This window comes from Pomacea canaliculata, linkage group LG9 (assembly GCF_003073045.1).
Source record: "Pomacea canaliculata isolate SZHN2017 linkage group LG9, ASM307304v1, whole genome shotgun sequence".
NCBI classification, from domain to species: Eukaryota; Metazoa; Mollusca; class Gastropoda; order Architaenioglossa; family Ampullariidae; genus Pomacea; species Pomacea canaliculata.
The window spans coordinates 7,529,824-7,547,773 of record NC_037598.1 but is presented as its reverse complement, the minus strand read 5'-3'; the positions used below and the strand labels follow the sequence as shown (position 1 = coordinate 7,547,773).

General features: G+C 39.4%; 1 protein-coding gene across 3 annotated transcripts in view; it reads right to left on the bottom strand.

The window, feature by feature from the left end:
• LOC112572437 (multiple epidermal growth factor-like domains protein 6) overlaps positions 1-17,950 on the bottom strand; it is a 62,820-nt gene that overhangs the window by 17,819 nt on the left and 27,051 nt on the right. For all 3 annotated transcript variants that reach the window (XM_025252115.1, XM_025252116.1, XM_025252117.1), the window contains 5 exons: positions 17,682-17,822; positions 5,216-5,296; positions 4,372-4,614; positions 4,083-4,268; positions 2,661-2,759 (listed from right to left, as the gene is read on the bottom strand). In XM_025252115.1, the coding sequence (XP_025107900.1) occupies positions 2,661-2,759; positions 4,083-4,268; positions 4,372-4,614; positions 5,216-5,296; positions 17,682-17,822 (750 nt within the window). The remainder of the gene's footprint in view (positions 1-2,660; positions 2,760-4,082; positions 4,269-4,371; positions 4,615-5,215; positions 5,297-17,681; positions 17,823-17,950) is intronic.

Sequence of the window (17,950 nt, the reverse complement as noted above, 5' to 3'; positions counted from 1 at the left end):
TATTACATTATTCTTATGATGATGTTAGATGTTGTGGCGTGAGGCTGAAAGAACGTGAAACAAAAATACAAGATGTACCTGATAGAGTTTATAATGTTGTTATTGTTCCCCTTATTGTACAGATAACTTGTAAGCAGCTTAAATGTATGTGAGGCCTTCTGTTGTAAAAGTGACAAACTGACACAAGGCTAACCTCAGATCCAATCTTATCTTATGCTTCATAAGTTAATTTCCTATAAAGTGGTTACCAAAGTTCTGAGTGCATATACACAGGGTGTCCAAAAAGTTACACTCAATTTTAAAAGATAAACGAATGTATGTTTTCAATAAATTTTATTGTATGATGAATGAAAACTATGCGCGGAACAGTTTTGTGCTAGAGGCCCCGAAAGGTGATAGGGGTCAGTTTTATGCAGTTTGACTTTTCTTTAAAAATGGATTCCTTTGTTATTACACTATCAGGAAAATACACTGCTATGTTAAAATAAAAGTTAAAAATCGACTTAAAATACGTTTTAATCGAGGTACCCTACTGCGATCTGTACCGATTTCAGACGAAATAGCGCTTTCTCGGGTTACTAAAAATAGATTGTGACGTCACGCAGCAGAGCATCATGGGATTGCTTTGCGGGCAAACACTGCACGTTGTTCTTTCTGTTTACGCTACGGCGACTGACAAAGAGCGAAATTTTTTATATTAATCTCTGAAACAATGCTGAAAACAGGAGGAACTAAGCACTGCTGTTGGGGTTTATGTAAATCGGACTCCAGATATCCAGAGCGGTTACCGGAGGGGACATTTTTTATTTCATTTCCAAAGCCTGGTAAGACCAGTGACAACATGACCCATGCAGTGGGAAAGACAACAGGGCAAGTTAAAGACTGAGAAAGCAAAGCGCCGGCAGTTTTTATGTGGGCGATCTGATTTCCAAAATGTGGAGAAAATAACCAGGAACACATATATCTGCTCTCTGCATTTTCGTGGTGGAAAAGGCCCAACATCTGAGAGCGACGAACCAGTATTAGCGACGTTTACAGACGAGGAAACAACAGCGACAGGGAGGTGACAGGGAGGTAGACTCCAGCGCAACGTGGCGACCAACCTGCACATTATCAACGGGACAAATGAGAAGAAAACTGGTCCATCTAGGCGTTTTACCCCAAAAAGAGAAACTGTTCATTACACTTCTGAGGCTGAGAAAAGGACTTTCACTGAAAATGATTGCCTACATGTTTGTCACATCTGAATCGTTTGAGAGCAAATTTTTATCAGTTTATGTTCCTACACTTCAAGTCTATGAATGCCCCATGTTCCCAACAAAGGATATAGATAAAACATCTTTGCCAAGAGTGTTTAGACAGTTTAAAAATGTCAGATACTCTGTAGACTGCACACATTTCTTTTGTCAGACACCAAGGGATTATGGGCAGCAAGGCATTGTGTATTCCTCTTACAAGCACCACACCACAATGAAAGGACTGATTGCAGTCACCCCTAAAGGTGCTGCATGTTTTGTTGATATATTTGAGAAATGTGGCATTCTACAACACATTGAACAAGGAGATGTTTTGCTTGTGGACAAAGGGTTTAAAGTGTAGGATTTGCTTTTGTCAAGACAGGCTACTATAAAAATCCCTGCATTTCTAGGTAAGCGAGCTAGCCTGTCTGCAAAACAGGAGATGGATACAAGGAGGGTAGCCAAGGCACGAATTCATGTAGAACGCTTTAATGAAAGACTGAAAAAGTTCATGCTTCTCGGTAGAACTATCCCCTAAGCCTCGGTTGTGTTGCCTCCCAAATGGTTTTTCTTGGATGCTGTTTGGTAAATTTTCAGAGTAGCTTATGTATTTAAAAGCAAATGAAATGCTAATGTACCATTTAGATTGGTCAAAGACAGAAATGTGGGAATATTTTTACCAAAAACAGACTGAAAAGAATTTTTGGTGTTAAACTGATGGTCAACCTATCAATTCATTCAGGGGCATATGACAGAAAAGCATTGTAAATAAATCTGTATAGTAATTAATATTATAGGTTACAAGTACTGTTCTGCTTCATAGGAAACAAAGAGAAAAATAAAAAATCAAAACCGCATTTTTACACGTTCACGTTTTGTTTTTTTGAACAATAAACTGCACAGCAACGCATTCGCTGCAAACGCTGGTGTAGTACATGTGGGGAATATATTTGTCCGCTTTGCATTCCCAGAAGCCCTTGCGCGGCTAGATCGTGACGTCATCTGTGGAAAGCGCCATTCAAACGCTGTGTCGATACTGTTTCCTGTCATAACCTCATCGTGTTATACCTTGACAGAAAGCCCGGAGTCTGTATGTTCAACTTCTTTCAAGAACGGAATGGATAAAATTGTTCTCCGTTGCGTTCGATACAAGAAACCAATCGTGATGCAACACTGCGACAAACCTTTAGACACAGTTCCACATCCATTGTGGCTAATTTTTCGGTAATAACTCGGCAAATGATCTACATTAGTTATAAATATAAAATCGGGCGAAACTTTTTGGACACCCTGTGTATATATAAATAAATGTTGATGAAGTATTACAAATCTCCACACATCTACTACACAAACTTCCATTTGTTCAAAATGAATCTTACGAAAACATTTCAAACCAATCCACAAATATTGTAAAGTACTAACCTTGTAGACAGGTGCCATTGTAGTTGTCACAAGCTCCATTACTACAGCCACTGCTGCACTGCTGACCACACGTTGCACCGTAACGGCCGGCACTGCACACTGTGAGTAGTACACAGGACATAAGACACACTGACACAGTCTGACACAGGCACTGACACACTGTGAGTAGTACACAGGACATAAGACACACTGACACAGTCTGACACAGGCACTGACACACTGTGTGTAGTACACAGGACATGAGACACACTGACACAGTCTGACACAGGCACTGACACACTGTGAGTAGTACACAGGACATAAGACACACTGACACAGTCTGACACAGGCACTGACACACTGTGTGTAGTACACAGGACATGAGACACAACACAGTCTGACACAGGCACTGACACACTGTGTGTAGTACACAGGACATGACACACAACACAGTCTGACACAGGCACTGACACACTGTGTGTAGTACACAGGACATGACACACAACACAGTGTGACACAGGCACTGACACACTGTGTGTAGTACACAGGACATAAGACACAGTCTGACACAGACACTGACACACTGTGTGTAGTACACAGGACACAAACACAGTGTGACACAGGCACTGACACACTGTGTGTAGTACACAGGACATAAGACACAGTCTGACACAGGCACTGACACACTGTGTGTAGTACACAGGACACGAGACACAACACAGTCTGACACAGACACTGACACACTGTGTGTAGTACACAGGACATGAGACACAACACAGTGTGACACAGACACTGACACACTGTGTGTAGTACACAAGACACAACACAATGTGACACAGACACTGACACACTGTTTGTAGTACACAGGACATGACACACAACACAGTATGACACAGGCACTGACACACTGTGTGTAGTACACAAGACACAACACAGTGTGACACAGACACTGACACACTGTGTGTAGTACACAGGACACGACACACAACACAGTCTGACACAGACACTGACACACTGTGTGTAGTACACAGGACATGACACACAGCACAGTCTGACACAGACACTGACACACTGTGTGTAGTACACAGGACACAACACAGTCTGACACAGGCACTGACACACTGTGTGTAGTACACAGGACATGACACACAGCACAGTCTGACACAGACACTGACACACTGTGTGTAGTACACAGGACTTGAGACACACTGACACAGTCTGACACAGGCACTGACACACTGTGTGTAGTACACAGGACTTGAGACACACTGACACAGTCTGACACTGTCACTCAGACAATACAAGTCTTGACTTTTGTCAGCCGCCGTGTGTCGCCAGCATCGCTGGTCATGGAGTACCGGTCATGAAGTGAATGAAGTGAATGAATGTATGTACTTGATGATAGCAGTCGGTAAATTATTGAAACATGGAAATAAATCTCACCCCACACTTCAAGTTCACAGAAGTTGAAGAATTTTTTTCCGCTTTTTGTTGTTGTGCGTAACGTGACGTTCCGTCCTCTCACTGGTTGTTGGCAAGTGACGTTAAATACCAAGTTGTTACTGTTTGTGATGTTCTGGCAAAGTTTGTCATCCACACTCAGCATGGCGTTACTCAAACTATCAAGATCTGAAGAAATGGTAGTAGAAAGTATTTTCAGTCGTGTTGATGCTAGTCACTAGTACAAATCTTATCATCAATAGTTACTTTAGGTAGTATCACGTATACTCACTATAATTCCTGTTGTAAATAGTGACACGTGTGACAGTGTACTCAGCTCCAAGATCCACTGACCACCTGGCGTACTTAACGTTTTCGTCAGTGTGAATACAGTTGAGTCTGTCTGTGGACTGTCCAGTCATCACAAGCACGTGACTTCTGTTTCCATTGACGGCGAGACAAGCTGGGCCGGACTCTATTTTTCCACTTCTGTAGGTAGAACTCATTTCTGCCCGTTTGCCGAGAGCAACATTTTCTGCACAAATAGTGTTTTAAGTAGAAGTGTATACCGAGATACTAAAGGCTGTGAGACTAGTTCACTAGAAACAGTTTAAAGTGGACTCTAGGTGTGGATTGTGGTTTACTTCCATATCCTCACTCATTAACCTCTCGCCCTTAGTGGCTTACTGGCTTTTTCTTATACTTACTATACCAAGTGTCATCTACTCCTGAAGCATTGAACAAAATATTTTAAAATAAACCTCCAGGGATTAGTATAAACTGATATCATTTTATAAAAATCGTATCCACTGAATACCATTTAAATTAACATCGGTTTCGAAATTTCGGAAATTGCTTCTTGACTTTTGTAAATACCTTGTTCTAAATTGAGTTTGCAAATAAAATGTTTACAACAAAATGATATATGGTACAATTAAATCAGTCTACATATTAAAATAGATTTTTTAGTTTTGGAATAAATCATAGTGCATCATTAACGACTACTAGTTTACTGTGATGCAAAATGAAACTATAACAGTTGTGTGATGCTGTGTAATACCTGCTGTAGTCGGGTTTCTAAAGATTTCATTTTGGTTTTTTCAATTACAGTAATTTGTAAAATGTTATATACATACCCATACGGCAGTTATTAGAGTTCGGCCAACATTTGTTTGTTGTATCACATCCACCATTAGCATCACAAGAACAGTCGTCTCCTGGTCAGTGAGCAGAAAACACAAAAGAACTTTTGTACTTTAAACATGAAATGTGTTGTAGTGAGACTTGTGGCAACAGGATCAATGATCGCTGCATGAAATGTTCTCGATTTAATAGATGCATGGTCAAAGATGAGAACTAATAAAAGAACGAGTGTGACGAGGGATTTTTGAGGACGGCGTGTTCTCACAGAATTATCTCCCTTATGTCTATACAAGTTTGTCGCTGTAGATCAGAGATAAGCTGCGTTAATACACCTAAATAGCCGAATGAAGTGTGAAATTATTTTAAATTCTGATTGCAGCCCTAAAAGCCACACTTTCAATTCCTTTTTTCTACTACTACACTGGGAAGTTGCTGAGCGCTGTACAAAAGCTACATCCACAGGGTTTACACGACTTCCGGTTCTAGTTGAGTGCGGGCTTGACCATCCTGCCGGACCGCGGTACTTCATCGTCTCTCGAGTCCTTCATCTCGTGTAATATTCTTGGTTCTCCGTGCTACTATTGTTCGCCGGCGTGAAATTATCTACACCCCATTACGTTTTCCAATGGACTTTGACCCTACATCGCCGATGCTTTATCCTGTCTGTGGAGGGCTGCAGCCACCTTGCAATCCACCATCTTGTTTGACTGGCTTGTACATTATTGCAACGCGTGGACAGGACACAAATGACATCAAGACGCGTGCACCTCGACATTCATTTACATCCACTATCGCCGTCAGCCCTGTTGCCGCAGCACCGAGCTGTGAAAGGAACCCACAGAGGCCGACACCACAGACCGCGACTTCGACATCGTCTTCCTGCTAATGATGGCGGTCTGTCTACAGTCCTACAGAGACTGTGTATGAACGGCACACACCTCCCTGTGGTCATCACCCAATATGCTTATAATCTCCCTCAAATGTCAAAGCTCTTAATTCATCAACTCTAAACGAGAGCAAACGCTCTTCTCCATTCTCTCCACTACACCTCCTCATCGCGCTTTTTAATGCCGGGCTGTCTCATCCATCCAGCAAGCACAGCAGAGAACTGAGCTTATGGAGTTCGTCAGTGACAATGATGGGGACATTATGTTGTTGAGTAAAATGTGGCTCAGAGATCGTGGTGATGAGTGTGTCTGTGTTGATGTGACCCCAGCTAACTACAGTATGCGGTCATTGTCCTGTGCCAGTCGTGGAGGAGGATGCTGTGATATTGAAAACATCTCTCGTGAGTCACCCTGAGTTTAGCCCTAATCTACCTTTTGTACACATCGTCATTTGAACTTTCATTGCTAGACAGAGAAGTTCATCTCATGTGTTTATATAGACCACCACCCAACAGCACTGACAACATGTTTCTTTACGAATTTCATGTTATGCTTGACCTCTGCAATACACTCAGTGGCATACCTGTTGTTGTAGGAGACTTCAATGTCCATTTTGATGACAATAACCATCTGTATACCAAAAGGATCCGGGACCTGCTCAATATCGTCCAGTTCACCCAAGCAGTCGCCAGTAATGACACCAGTGTTTCGCACTCTGAGACATCTTCGTGACATGGACATGTCTATGTTTTTGTGATGACTTGGGAACCGAACTGACGCTCTGCCCCTCAACCTCTGCTGACAAGCTTGCGGCTGTTCTCCGCTCCTTGCTGGAGGCCCGTGCTTCTGATGTGCGGACCCAACTTCATCCAAACAAACACTCACCGTGGTCCCCAAGCATTCGGGTTGAGCTGTGGGGGAAGACAGACCATCGACAAGCTGAGAGTTTGTGGTGCATGTCTGGGCTGACTGTCCATAAACAGTTGCTAAACACTGCCTTTCGACCTTGTTCATTCGGACAAAACTGAATTCCTTCATGCTCACATCAGGACTTGTTTGTCGAGTAGGAGCCTATTTAGGACCTGCAAGTTTGACCGCACGAACAGGCCACAACTGCCCGAAGCCATTGCACCTCTTTACCGCCTGAGGTCTTTAGAGAGTTTTTTCTCCACAACATTCTTAACATCCGGGCTCAATTTGATCAACTGCCTGTGCACCCTTCAGCTATAATAGTTAGTGATAGCTTGAGCTCTGGCATCTTCCCATCTACCTTCAAAACAGCCTCAGGAAAACCGCTGTTAAAAACCTTACACTTCACATCAAAGTATTAAACAATTATCGTCCAGCCTGAAACCTGCCATTTCTTTCCAAAATGTAGTTCTCAAGAAATTCCATCCTAACTGAACTCTAAAAATTTTATTTCTCCATCACAGCCTGCCTATCGCCCTGTTCAAAGCACTGAGACTGCCCTGCTTAAGGTGGCAAACGACATTTTGTCTGCTGTCGACAGAGGTGACATCTCTTTTATCATCATGATGACATGTCTCTTGATGAACATGTTTATCACATCTATCGTTCTGCATAATATGAGCTCCGAAAGATCAGCTCGATTCGCAATACTCTGTCCATTGTTGTAACTTCCTATCACACCCTGTAGACTTGGTTTAGGATGTGTGTTAATGAACAATTACATTCTTGACTGTTTTCTTGCTTCAGTAAAATACAACATGACGACGACTACACACAGTTGAAAAGCGAGATTTTAGGATGAAGAGTTTGTTGCTATATATTTATGACAGGCCGTAACTGATCGGCTACAAAATAAAAGATGAATGAGATACAGGTACATGGGATGACATCAAGTCTCTACTTCCCTTTATGGCTGACTTCTCCCTCCCAAGCCTCCAAGTGTTTTGATACAAGCACACGAGCCTTCCTACTGTTAACGATGTTATTCTCTCAGTTCTACAAGTCGATGTCTGCTCGTCTGTTTGTGTACCGTTATGTTTTCCCTTCAACCCGTTCTGTGTTTTTGTCTGATTTACTCTCATGTCACAAGTGTGCATGTACTTAGCACGGTTTAATGGACTTGTCTCGATGCATGGAATAGTCAGAATCTTTGCATATTTCTCCTCTATTTGTGTGTCTTCGTTTTTCGTCTGTTTCAATCTATCCATATCTATCTTGTTTTTAAATTAAAATAATTACAAAGGTGAGCTCAGTAAGTACAATTATAAACTTGTCCTACCTGAGACGATGTCCCCAAAGCATCCACAGATAATCGTGAAGGTTAAGAAAGCAATGAGTCCTCATTATTCGATGTCTGTGTATGAGATGCAGGCTGGCTCGTCTGTCCAGTGTGTCGTCTGTAAACCGTCTGCCTCGTCACACAGTCTGCATGGTGCAGCCACTCAGGAAGTCAAATCTTGTTTAGTAAAACGAGTCTAACTGCCGGCCTTGACTGTAATGACAGCAATTAAACAGTCAGTATTCCAGCAACATCATGGCACTTGAAGTGCTGGAGAACAACTAATCTGACATCAGGAAGCCACACCTCACACTAACAGGCAGGATGAAGATGGGTCAACACAAACCATTCTGCGGAGCGTTACCACTGCTATTGTTACTAATTGAATGAAATCATTATTTAAAAAAAAAAAAATTTATTGCGATGTTTCCCTACTATGAAGTTGATGTTTGCGATGTAGATTAACTCACAGTTAATGTATAAAAGCATCTTTGAGGCTTTTAATCACGTTCCATACAGCTTTGAAGACTCATTTTTTTTACATGTGTTGCCTACGTTACTGGTGTTGAATAATAATAATAATTATAATAATATGCAAACAAGGGCTCACTCGTATATCAGTGCTCTATCAGAAGTTCCTACGACTGTAGACGTATTAGTCAACTAAATCTTCTCTTTCTCATTATTCCTCCTCCCCCCCTATAGCCCACCCACCATAATCCCGCCACAGAGCTACAGTGTACAGTGACAATCATCCTGCACGTGCACATCAAACTCTCGTCACGTGTCACGGCGAGGACGAAGGAAATCCGAGAAGCTTGTCTCGTGATCATAAGGCTGGATTTACCGGCGACTTCTTCTCGTGGTTACTTTGTCTCTCGTCAGCTCCCACACTCTCCACCCACCTCCCTCTCTCTCTCTGGATGAGAGAACACGTGTTGAGCAGTTTGAGGCCTCATCTCATTGCTGTGGCTTGATGTATGGCTGAGGTATTCATGGATAATGTCAGAAGTTTCTGCCATTTATTTCAACTGTAGTCATTAACCTAATTCTAATAAAAGAATGTAAAGCACAAACGAAAATTATCAATAATCAATAATTATTTAATTAAACTGCAACTCAAGGACTTTACACAGAGCAGGGAGTTTTAGAAGAGTGATGTCCCTTCGTCTCGGACTTGTTTGAGGAAACTTTCTTTTTTCGGATTTTTTTCAATTTTTTTTTCTGAGTTTAATTGGTTCTGGACTCCATCATTTCTTCCTAGTGATGTGTTGTCCTGTGTTTCTAGATCGTTATATTTTGTTTAAATTTTAAAGCCTCAGCTGATCCTTTGACAAACCGTCGTTTCTTTGCCGAAGTTGTTTTTTATCTCAGTTCAGTTTCATGTGTGTGCACATGGACTGTGAGAGAAACCTCGTTTTGTATTGGAAGTTGATTAATTGTTTGAGTTTATAACAGCAGCAGGCAGCTATGTTCTATGATTTCGATTGTAGTGAAAGAAGGGTAAACAGAAAATAACAACGGCCCTTAAAAGGATTGGTTTCAGTGGTCTACGGGAGACAACTTGCGTTTGCAAATAATTCATTTGTCACACAATAACCTCCCTTGCTTATGACCGGTTGTACTTATCAATATATTGTTGTGCTCTATAAATGAAACCGAAAACAAAACAGGAGTTAGGTTTTCTTGTTCTTTAATGACTTCATATGAAGAAAGCTTGCAAAATATTAAACTTTATTTTAGTGCTGAAATTAAAGTGTTATCTATCATCTTTGTTGTCAATAACATTTTAAGGTTTGATGTTTAAAGTTGTCTGCCCCTTTATTGTAAGAATTGAAATTTGACTAATATCTTGTTTTTGAACACAGCCTTAACACAAACTCTTAAAGCTGTTGTAACTGAGGTACTTGCATCCTCCACAAGAAAGTTGTCTTTCTACTCGACTGTACATCGTGTAATATAAGAACCTTAATGATAAATTCATCAATAACGCATCTTTGCTTGATTAACACTACATCAAATATCTTTTGATGTAAATTTTAGAAAACCTTCAAAATGTATATTACTGTTATTATGCATTTTAAAAGATTTAAACAGGTATATCGACTTATGCAGACATTTCATAATTATATTTCATGACTAAGCGCTAAACAAAATAAAAATAGTGGAAACATGATTGCTAAGTTTGAATATAGATGATGTAGTTATAGCAGCCAGTCCTGGTCAATAGAGAAGGTACAGCATTCTACAGACAACGTGCGAATAACTTTTAATAACCCACTGACACATTGTCATTGCTGTACGCAGCTAAAATAATTCCTGAACTGTGAAGAAAATTGGATGTTACTACAAGCTAATACATTATTTGCACAATCCAGAAAATCTAATACTTTATTTACTTTCCACGTGTGTATACACAAGCTTGCTGTTATTTTACAAATTTAATGTAGATCCATCTGACGAGAGGTTGAATTCTGTCATCAAGAACTTGCCACACATGAGAGACTTTAACATGGACCAGGCTGGTCACATGTCATTACAGAATCAGTCGTTAGAAATGACGCCGAGTTTGGTTCGAATTGAGTTTTATATTAGTTTTTATCAGATTTCTTAAATTTTATTTAGCATAGAATTCTCCATACTTGAATAAATTGGAGTGAATGTCTTTCTCCCAATTAATGTCGTAGATTGATGACAGCATCGACCTTTTATGCTTCAGTGCTCACAGCATTTCAGACAGAATATCAGTCTCACCTCAGTCTGAGAAGTTTTATAAGTTCAGCTTTAAAATGTATTAATGTTTTACTGGTTGTAAATTTGTAACTGATTTTTACCCACTTTCCTTCGTGCTAGAGATCTGAAATTTTGACAATTTTTATGTACGAGAACTTTTATGCTGAATGAGGGGAGGTAAAAATCAGGTGCTCTAGGATTAGTAAACTAGAGTTACCTCCCTTCAGTCGTGCTATAAGCAGCCAATTAAGTCGCGAAATAAACCAAAAAATAAAATAAAATAAAATAACGACTAATAATAAAATAATCAACAAATAAATAAAATAAACATATTTTTATATGAAATATGCTAAAAAAATGTAAATTAATTTTTTCCTTAGGTCTTGGAATTTTCATAAATACCAATAATTTAAAATACGAAAGTGTAAGGGTACCCTTAGAAACACTGGAAAAAAAAAATTCAAATAAGGTCACTCTCAGTTAAGGATCTCGAACGCTCTAATGTCACCAAAAAAAGAATGGAACATGTTTTTTACGATGCAATAATTCTGATTCAAAAATAGCTCTTTAAACATTTGCAATGTAAATACTTGCTAAGCTTTACATATGCCAAAGTAAATGCTTTCAAAAAGATTAAGACCTGATAATATATTCCAAGTTTTTTATATCCATGTGCTCGCAAAGATTCAAACAGTTCATGTAAAACAAGAAAAAGTATTTATTTAAAAACCTTGACGGTAGGATGTTACAATATTTTTCTTTTTGCGATTTTGCTTGGGAAACTCACGTGAAGTTCACAAAAAAAATCATTTTATATCTCAATTGTTAAATTGAAAGTCATTGTGGATGACGATGCATGTGACAAAGAGATAACTAGTAACAGATGAACTCCCTTATGGCTGAAAATGTGAAGGTAGGTTCTGTGATGGGCTGAGAGACTAAGTGTGAATGAGTGACGGTAACTATTAGACATCTGACCCTGTGACACATCATCATTACTGTACACATATTACATACTTGCTAAACATTTCAGGAAAACTGGTGCTGATACCTTAATGCAAAATGCAGCAAAACCTATAACTTATTTCCTATACATTTGTAAACATAAACTTGCTGTTATTACAAGTTCAAGGTACATCCATCTAAAGCAGACCTGAGCAATCATATATACAGTATTGGGTAACACTGAGTTAACTATATTAGTCGGCCTCTAAAACAATCCCAATTTCTCAAAAATTTACCTGATCTAAGGATACAATTAATTTTCACGAACTTTAAGGAGTAATTTGGACTTGCATCTGGCTAGTCACATCACCATGGAAATAATCGTCAGGACTTCAACCGTTGTAGTCGCAAAATTAGATGTAGATTTTTATCAGTAAATTTATAAATTAAAAAAATTATTTTGCACATTGTTATCCATACATTAAACGACAGCCCTAAGCTCGTTTATACCAAGTATGGGATAACATTTGATGGCGGCATTAACCTCTTTATGCTTTAGCCAAACTTTTAAAGTTAACATTGGTTAAAGTCATACAATATAACGCAACACACTTCTGTATTTGTATAGTTGGTGTGTATGTGTAATGTACAGCAGTATTCGAGGCGATTGCATGAAAACTTGTCCACCTGCTCTCTGTCGCAACGGGCGACGTCTGAGCTGCAACATGCTTACATGGTTTCCATGGTTATTTAATTTCAAAGTGAGCCAAACACATTTTCTAGGAAGCTGGTTAAGTTATAGATTTATATTTAACCCTATTACAAAAAAAACCCTCATCTGAAGGACTGTATACTTCAACTCTTCGCAGTAACTAGTCCCACTCTAGGCTTTTTTGAATGTAATCATTATGATTAACAAGCAGACAAAGAGATAAACTGACTGCCATTGTTACGATATATATAGATATATGAACACTTATTCTATTCAAGTTTAGCAAAAGAGTTGAGTTAAACAAACACCTCACCTGAGAACACGTCTGTCCCTCTGAAGAAAAAAAAATAATGGAAGAGAAGAGCATGATAAAGATTTGAACAAAACAAAATAACAAAAATACTTTCTCCATTACACAACCTGGGGGACATTTAATTTTTTTATACACTTAAAACGTTTCCCTTCGTACCCCATACAACGATAGGATGTATACATTCGTGCGCACGCACACACACACACACATGTATACATACTCACTATACTTGATGTTGATGATTGCGATGATGTCGTTAAAATAAACCTGGTGCTGACGACAGTAACGACAGTAGTAGCGATGTCAAATGTTGTTGCCTGCACGCGCCGGCAATAATAACGATGGTGAAGGACGGGAAAGAAAATGGCTGCCGTCGGGTGAAAAATAAGTGGTCATGGTAACAGCCACTCAACTCACAAGTCTTTGGTACATCCGAACAATAACCTACAGGTCTAAACTACACAACATGTCGCTAGGCACGTGTAGCTTGATGGCTAGCAGCCAAGCAGTCAGCTACACATGTCTGTCAACTATGAAGAGCGAAGTGACTGCTACACTAGTGCCGAGCAGCTGACCTCTGTACTCTGTAAATAGTTTTGTCTACACGGTCATCCACAGAAACTAAGTTTTCCTTCGGATAGTTGTGGACTTAGAGATTGTGGTACATCGTCTACGTAGACATCTACAGACACCGTGAAGACTGCAGTCACTGGGGTCAGAGTTGAAGCTCTCCATGTCTACTATGTATACAATTTTTCTAAATCCCGAAATTTATGCCTGTCCCAAGGGATGTTTCCCATGGGAGGTCAATCCTATGACAACACTGAAAACCACTTTTCGGCTTTTGTGTACTTCAAATACAATAGATTTCCCTTGATGAATGAAATAACAAAATTTATTTTGCAATATAAGTATCGGGGAATACCTGTCCCTTCCCATCCCATGGGACGTTTCCCATGTTCCCATGGGATTTTCCTATGTGACTATGACGATTGCGTTCATGTGCGTGAAGTTCAATTTTGAAAGTCAGCACATGAAATACTTCTTACTTACTCCTTTAACTAACTTCTAAATATAAATTTTGTAACAAATTTTTCTTAACCTCAACACATTTCTTGAGTTTTCAAAAACAGATTTCCTGGTCAGACTTTGACATTTGTGTATAGAACTTCTGAGCTCAATGTTAGGCTCACTTTTATGTTATCTTTAGCTATTTTGTCTTGGAAATCTACCAAAATGATTTATTTTGTAATCTGTTCAGGAAAATGTTTGAGGTCATCCTCGGACAGTTAACTGCTAGATGAACAGACAGCTGGGCAGACGTCTGCTTGTATCAAACTGTCTTCTGGTCTGACATACCAAGGACTACTACAGGACATTAATTGTAATATTATAAAAGAGAAATTTTAAAAATAAAATAAAACATGACAAATCAGTTTATGGTTACAATCGGAGGCGACGGGAACGTCCTCTACTCCTTGGCTGACATATTGTTAGAGTCTGGGCTTACATCACAAAATACAGTCAACACACTTAGGATTCAAAGAATGATAAGAGTTACTCAACGGTACACAAAACAGAGAGTTGAGTAGAAGCAGAATGATTTACTGAATATCAGCGTGGCTGAAATAATTTCTTCTGTGTGGGAAATGAGACCAGCCAGCCAGCCAGCCAGCCAGCCAGCCAGCCAGCCAGCCAGCCAGACAGACAGACAGACAGACAGACAGACAGACAGACAGACAGACAGACAGACAGACAACAAACAATATATAGTCTTGCATTATTTAGTACGTGGATGGTACTTTTCTTACACAAATCTCCTTGATAGCCAGTCCGACAGCCAGCTGGACACACACCCGTGTCGCGGTCACATGTCGTTCCCTCAGCGCACTGGCCGCACGGTCTACAGTTGTGTCCATAGTAACCCTTGTAACACGCTGCACGTGCAAGTCACACCAGAAATGAAGAAGAAAAAAAACATACAGAATTGTGCACACATGTTGATTGCAAAAAGCGATAAATCACTGTTTTTGTTTGTTTGTTTGTTTTCTTATTCTTTATAAAAGATAATTATTGTAAATGTTACAGGATATATTTGTACATACTCGTATTCTACTAGAATACCTTACAGCTGCAATCTCTTTGATATCTCAGTGTTTTGCAGAATTCCTACATTTCCGTTTGTTTATATTAAAAGAAGCATTACAGCAGCTGTGTTTACCTTTATCACAGAAGGGTGTGATAGTTGCCTTGACATCCAGAAGGGCAAGAACCGTCTACAGGGTTACACACCGTTTCACCTAAACAGTTGCCGCACGGGTAGCTACAGTTGTCTCCATAGTAACCCTTAGAACATGCTGCAACAAATAAAAGCAAACAAAATATCTGTAAAGTGATGTTTACAAATAATGTTATTATAGAATCCCCACTTAAAGAAAAATCCTACTTATGTACAAGGCCAATGTAATCAATTGTGAAATCTTAACTGAAGAGGAAGGTAGGAGGAAGGTAAAAGGTATTTCTAAGAACGGCTGTCTCATTGTCGAAGACTGGAGAAAGTTTGTGTGTGTGGAGCAACAGTTAAACCGACTTGAAGTTGTGGAGGGAAGAGGGAGTCAGCAAAAAGCAGCACGTAGACTGGAGAGATCGACTGAACACTTGTCCACAAACAAACAACATTTGGTCCCTGTGTTCAAGCTGATGTCGCGAAGCTCATGGAAAGTTACATCACTCCGCCATAACTCTGTTGATGATGTTAAGGTACAGATGATTTGGATACTTGGATGTATGCATTATGTATTTTGTGTGTGAGTAGTTTCTATGTATGTAAATATATGTACAAAATGTCTAGCATTCTTACTATCATTACAAAGCGGTGGCTGATATCCCGCCAGACATCCACCCGGGCAAACAAGCCCCAGTGACAGGTTCACAGTTATCTCCCTGTTCTGCAGTTACCGCACGTGTAGCTACAGGTGTCGCCATAAAAATCCTTGTCACACCCTAGAAAAGGACCCAGAATAATGAAAAACAATATATTTGTAATGTTCGAAGTAACAAGAATAATTATTTATTTTAAAAACTATTTTATTGGCTATTATTACAATATATATATATATACGTGTGCAACTATGTTAGGCTTATCATTGTGCGGTTATAATAATAATAAAGTGACTTTATATAGAGTGTTTTACCCATGATGATGATGATCTTCTTTAAATAGTGTTTGTTGTGTTCTCATACTGAGAAAAAGGTGAATGCCATCATCAAAGATTCATTACAACTGAGTGTAAATAAAATAGTTTTCTAAACGTAGACAAGTAAGATAAACAAAGTACAGCGAAGGTATTACCATTGAATACATATTTCTTATGTTAAAAAGTGCAGTGACTTAGCTCCTAGAGCATGAGGATCCATGTTTCTTGTATTCTATTCTTTTACAAAGTGGTGGCTAATATCCCACTAGACATCCACCCGAGGAACAAACTTAGCTTCCGACAGTTTACACTTAGTATGATGGATATATGTTTTCATTTAAGAAAATCGCTGGGAGAGTGAGGTGGTAAAGTTCTCACTAATATCGAGGCCCATATCGAATCTCCTTTTCGTCTTTGTTTCACATTTTCTAGCCCTGGCAGTCAGGTACCCAGTCAACATGATAAAGGGGGGTAATACTGTGTCATGAAGGTGTTTAAAAGGCTGTACACACACATATGCATTCATCATACACTTAAATGTGACTTGCATACGTTCATAAGCATGGATTGTCCAGTATTCTTACTTTTATTGCAAAACGGGGGACTGTACTCTGCGACACATCCACCCGGACAAACTCCAGTGACAGGTTCACAGTTATCTCCCTGTCTGCAGTTGCCGCACGTGTAGCTACAGTTATCGCCATAAAATCCTCTATTGCAGGCTGGAACACAGAATACATATTAATGAAACATTGTTATGATAGTTAAATGGTGAATAGAAAAAATCTGCGTTTTTAAAATTATTATAATTATATAATTTTTAATAGTCATAACACTGTTCTCAAAGCATCTGTTCTCACAGGTGTCTATCTCATCGACAAGATCGCCCTGCTCACCTGGCTAAAAGTTACCAACAGGAACAGTTTACTGTTAGACACATTGGACCACTTTGTTTCGCAATGTCTCGGTACAACAAATCAATCAGGTAAAGACAACAAAGGCTGACCATTAAAGAAACTTTACATTACAACAACTTATAAGAACTTATATATCACTAGCCTGACACTGTCAGAAGATTTAAAGTAGAGCAGAGAAACACTGACAGTGTAAGTAAAACAGTTTTGCAAACGTAAACAAATAAATGAACAAAGTTTAGCTTACGAAATACAACTGTTCATTTTCTATCTTTAAATTACAGTAATTAGCTAGTAGAGAAGATAGTGTACCATTCTTTTAATTCTTTTTCTGTTCTTGCAAAGACGGAAAAAATAGTCTATTTCATGATGTACGAGTGTCTTACTGAGGTAAAGTCACCAGGAATAGAGGCAATGAATGTAGAGGGACTGGAATAACATTTTCCCGTGATCTGTAATATTCAGGTATTGACCTATTATCTATTTCCTGCCCTGTCATACTGTACTTACTCTGGTTACAGTAAGCAGCTACATATCCAGGCTGACACCCGGACTCACACACCCCTGAGGTTGTGTTACACTCAGTGTTGCCTCCCTTACACTGACCACAGGACTGCTTACAGTCGGCTCCATAGGATCCAGGAGAACAGACTGAACACAGAATACAAGGAGCTGATTGTCAAAGGTGGACATCTTTAGTAGATCGTGTAATACTAGTGTAACCTAAGGTACACATATTGATAACTAAATAAACACGGATGAAAGACTTTTATGCATTT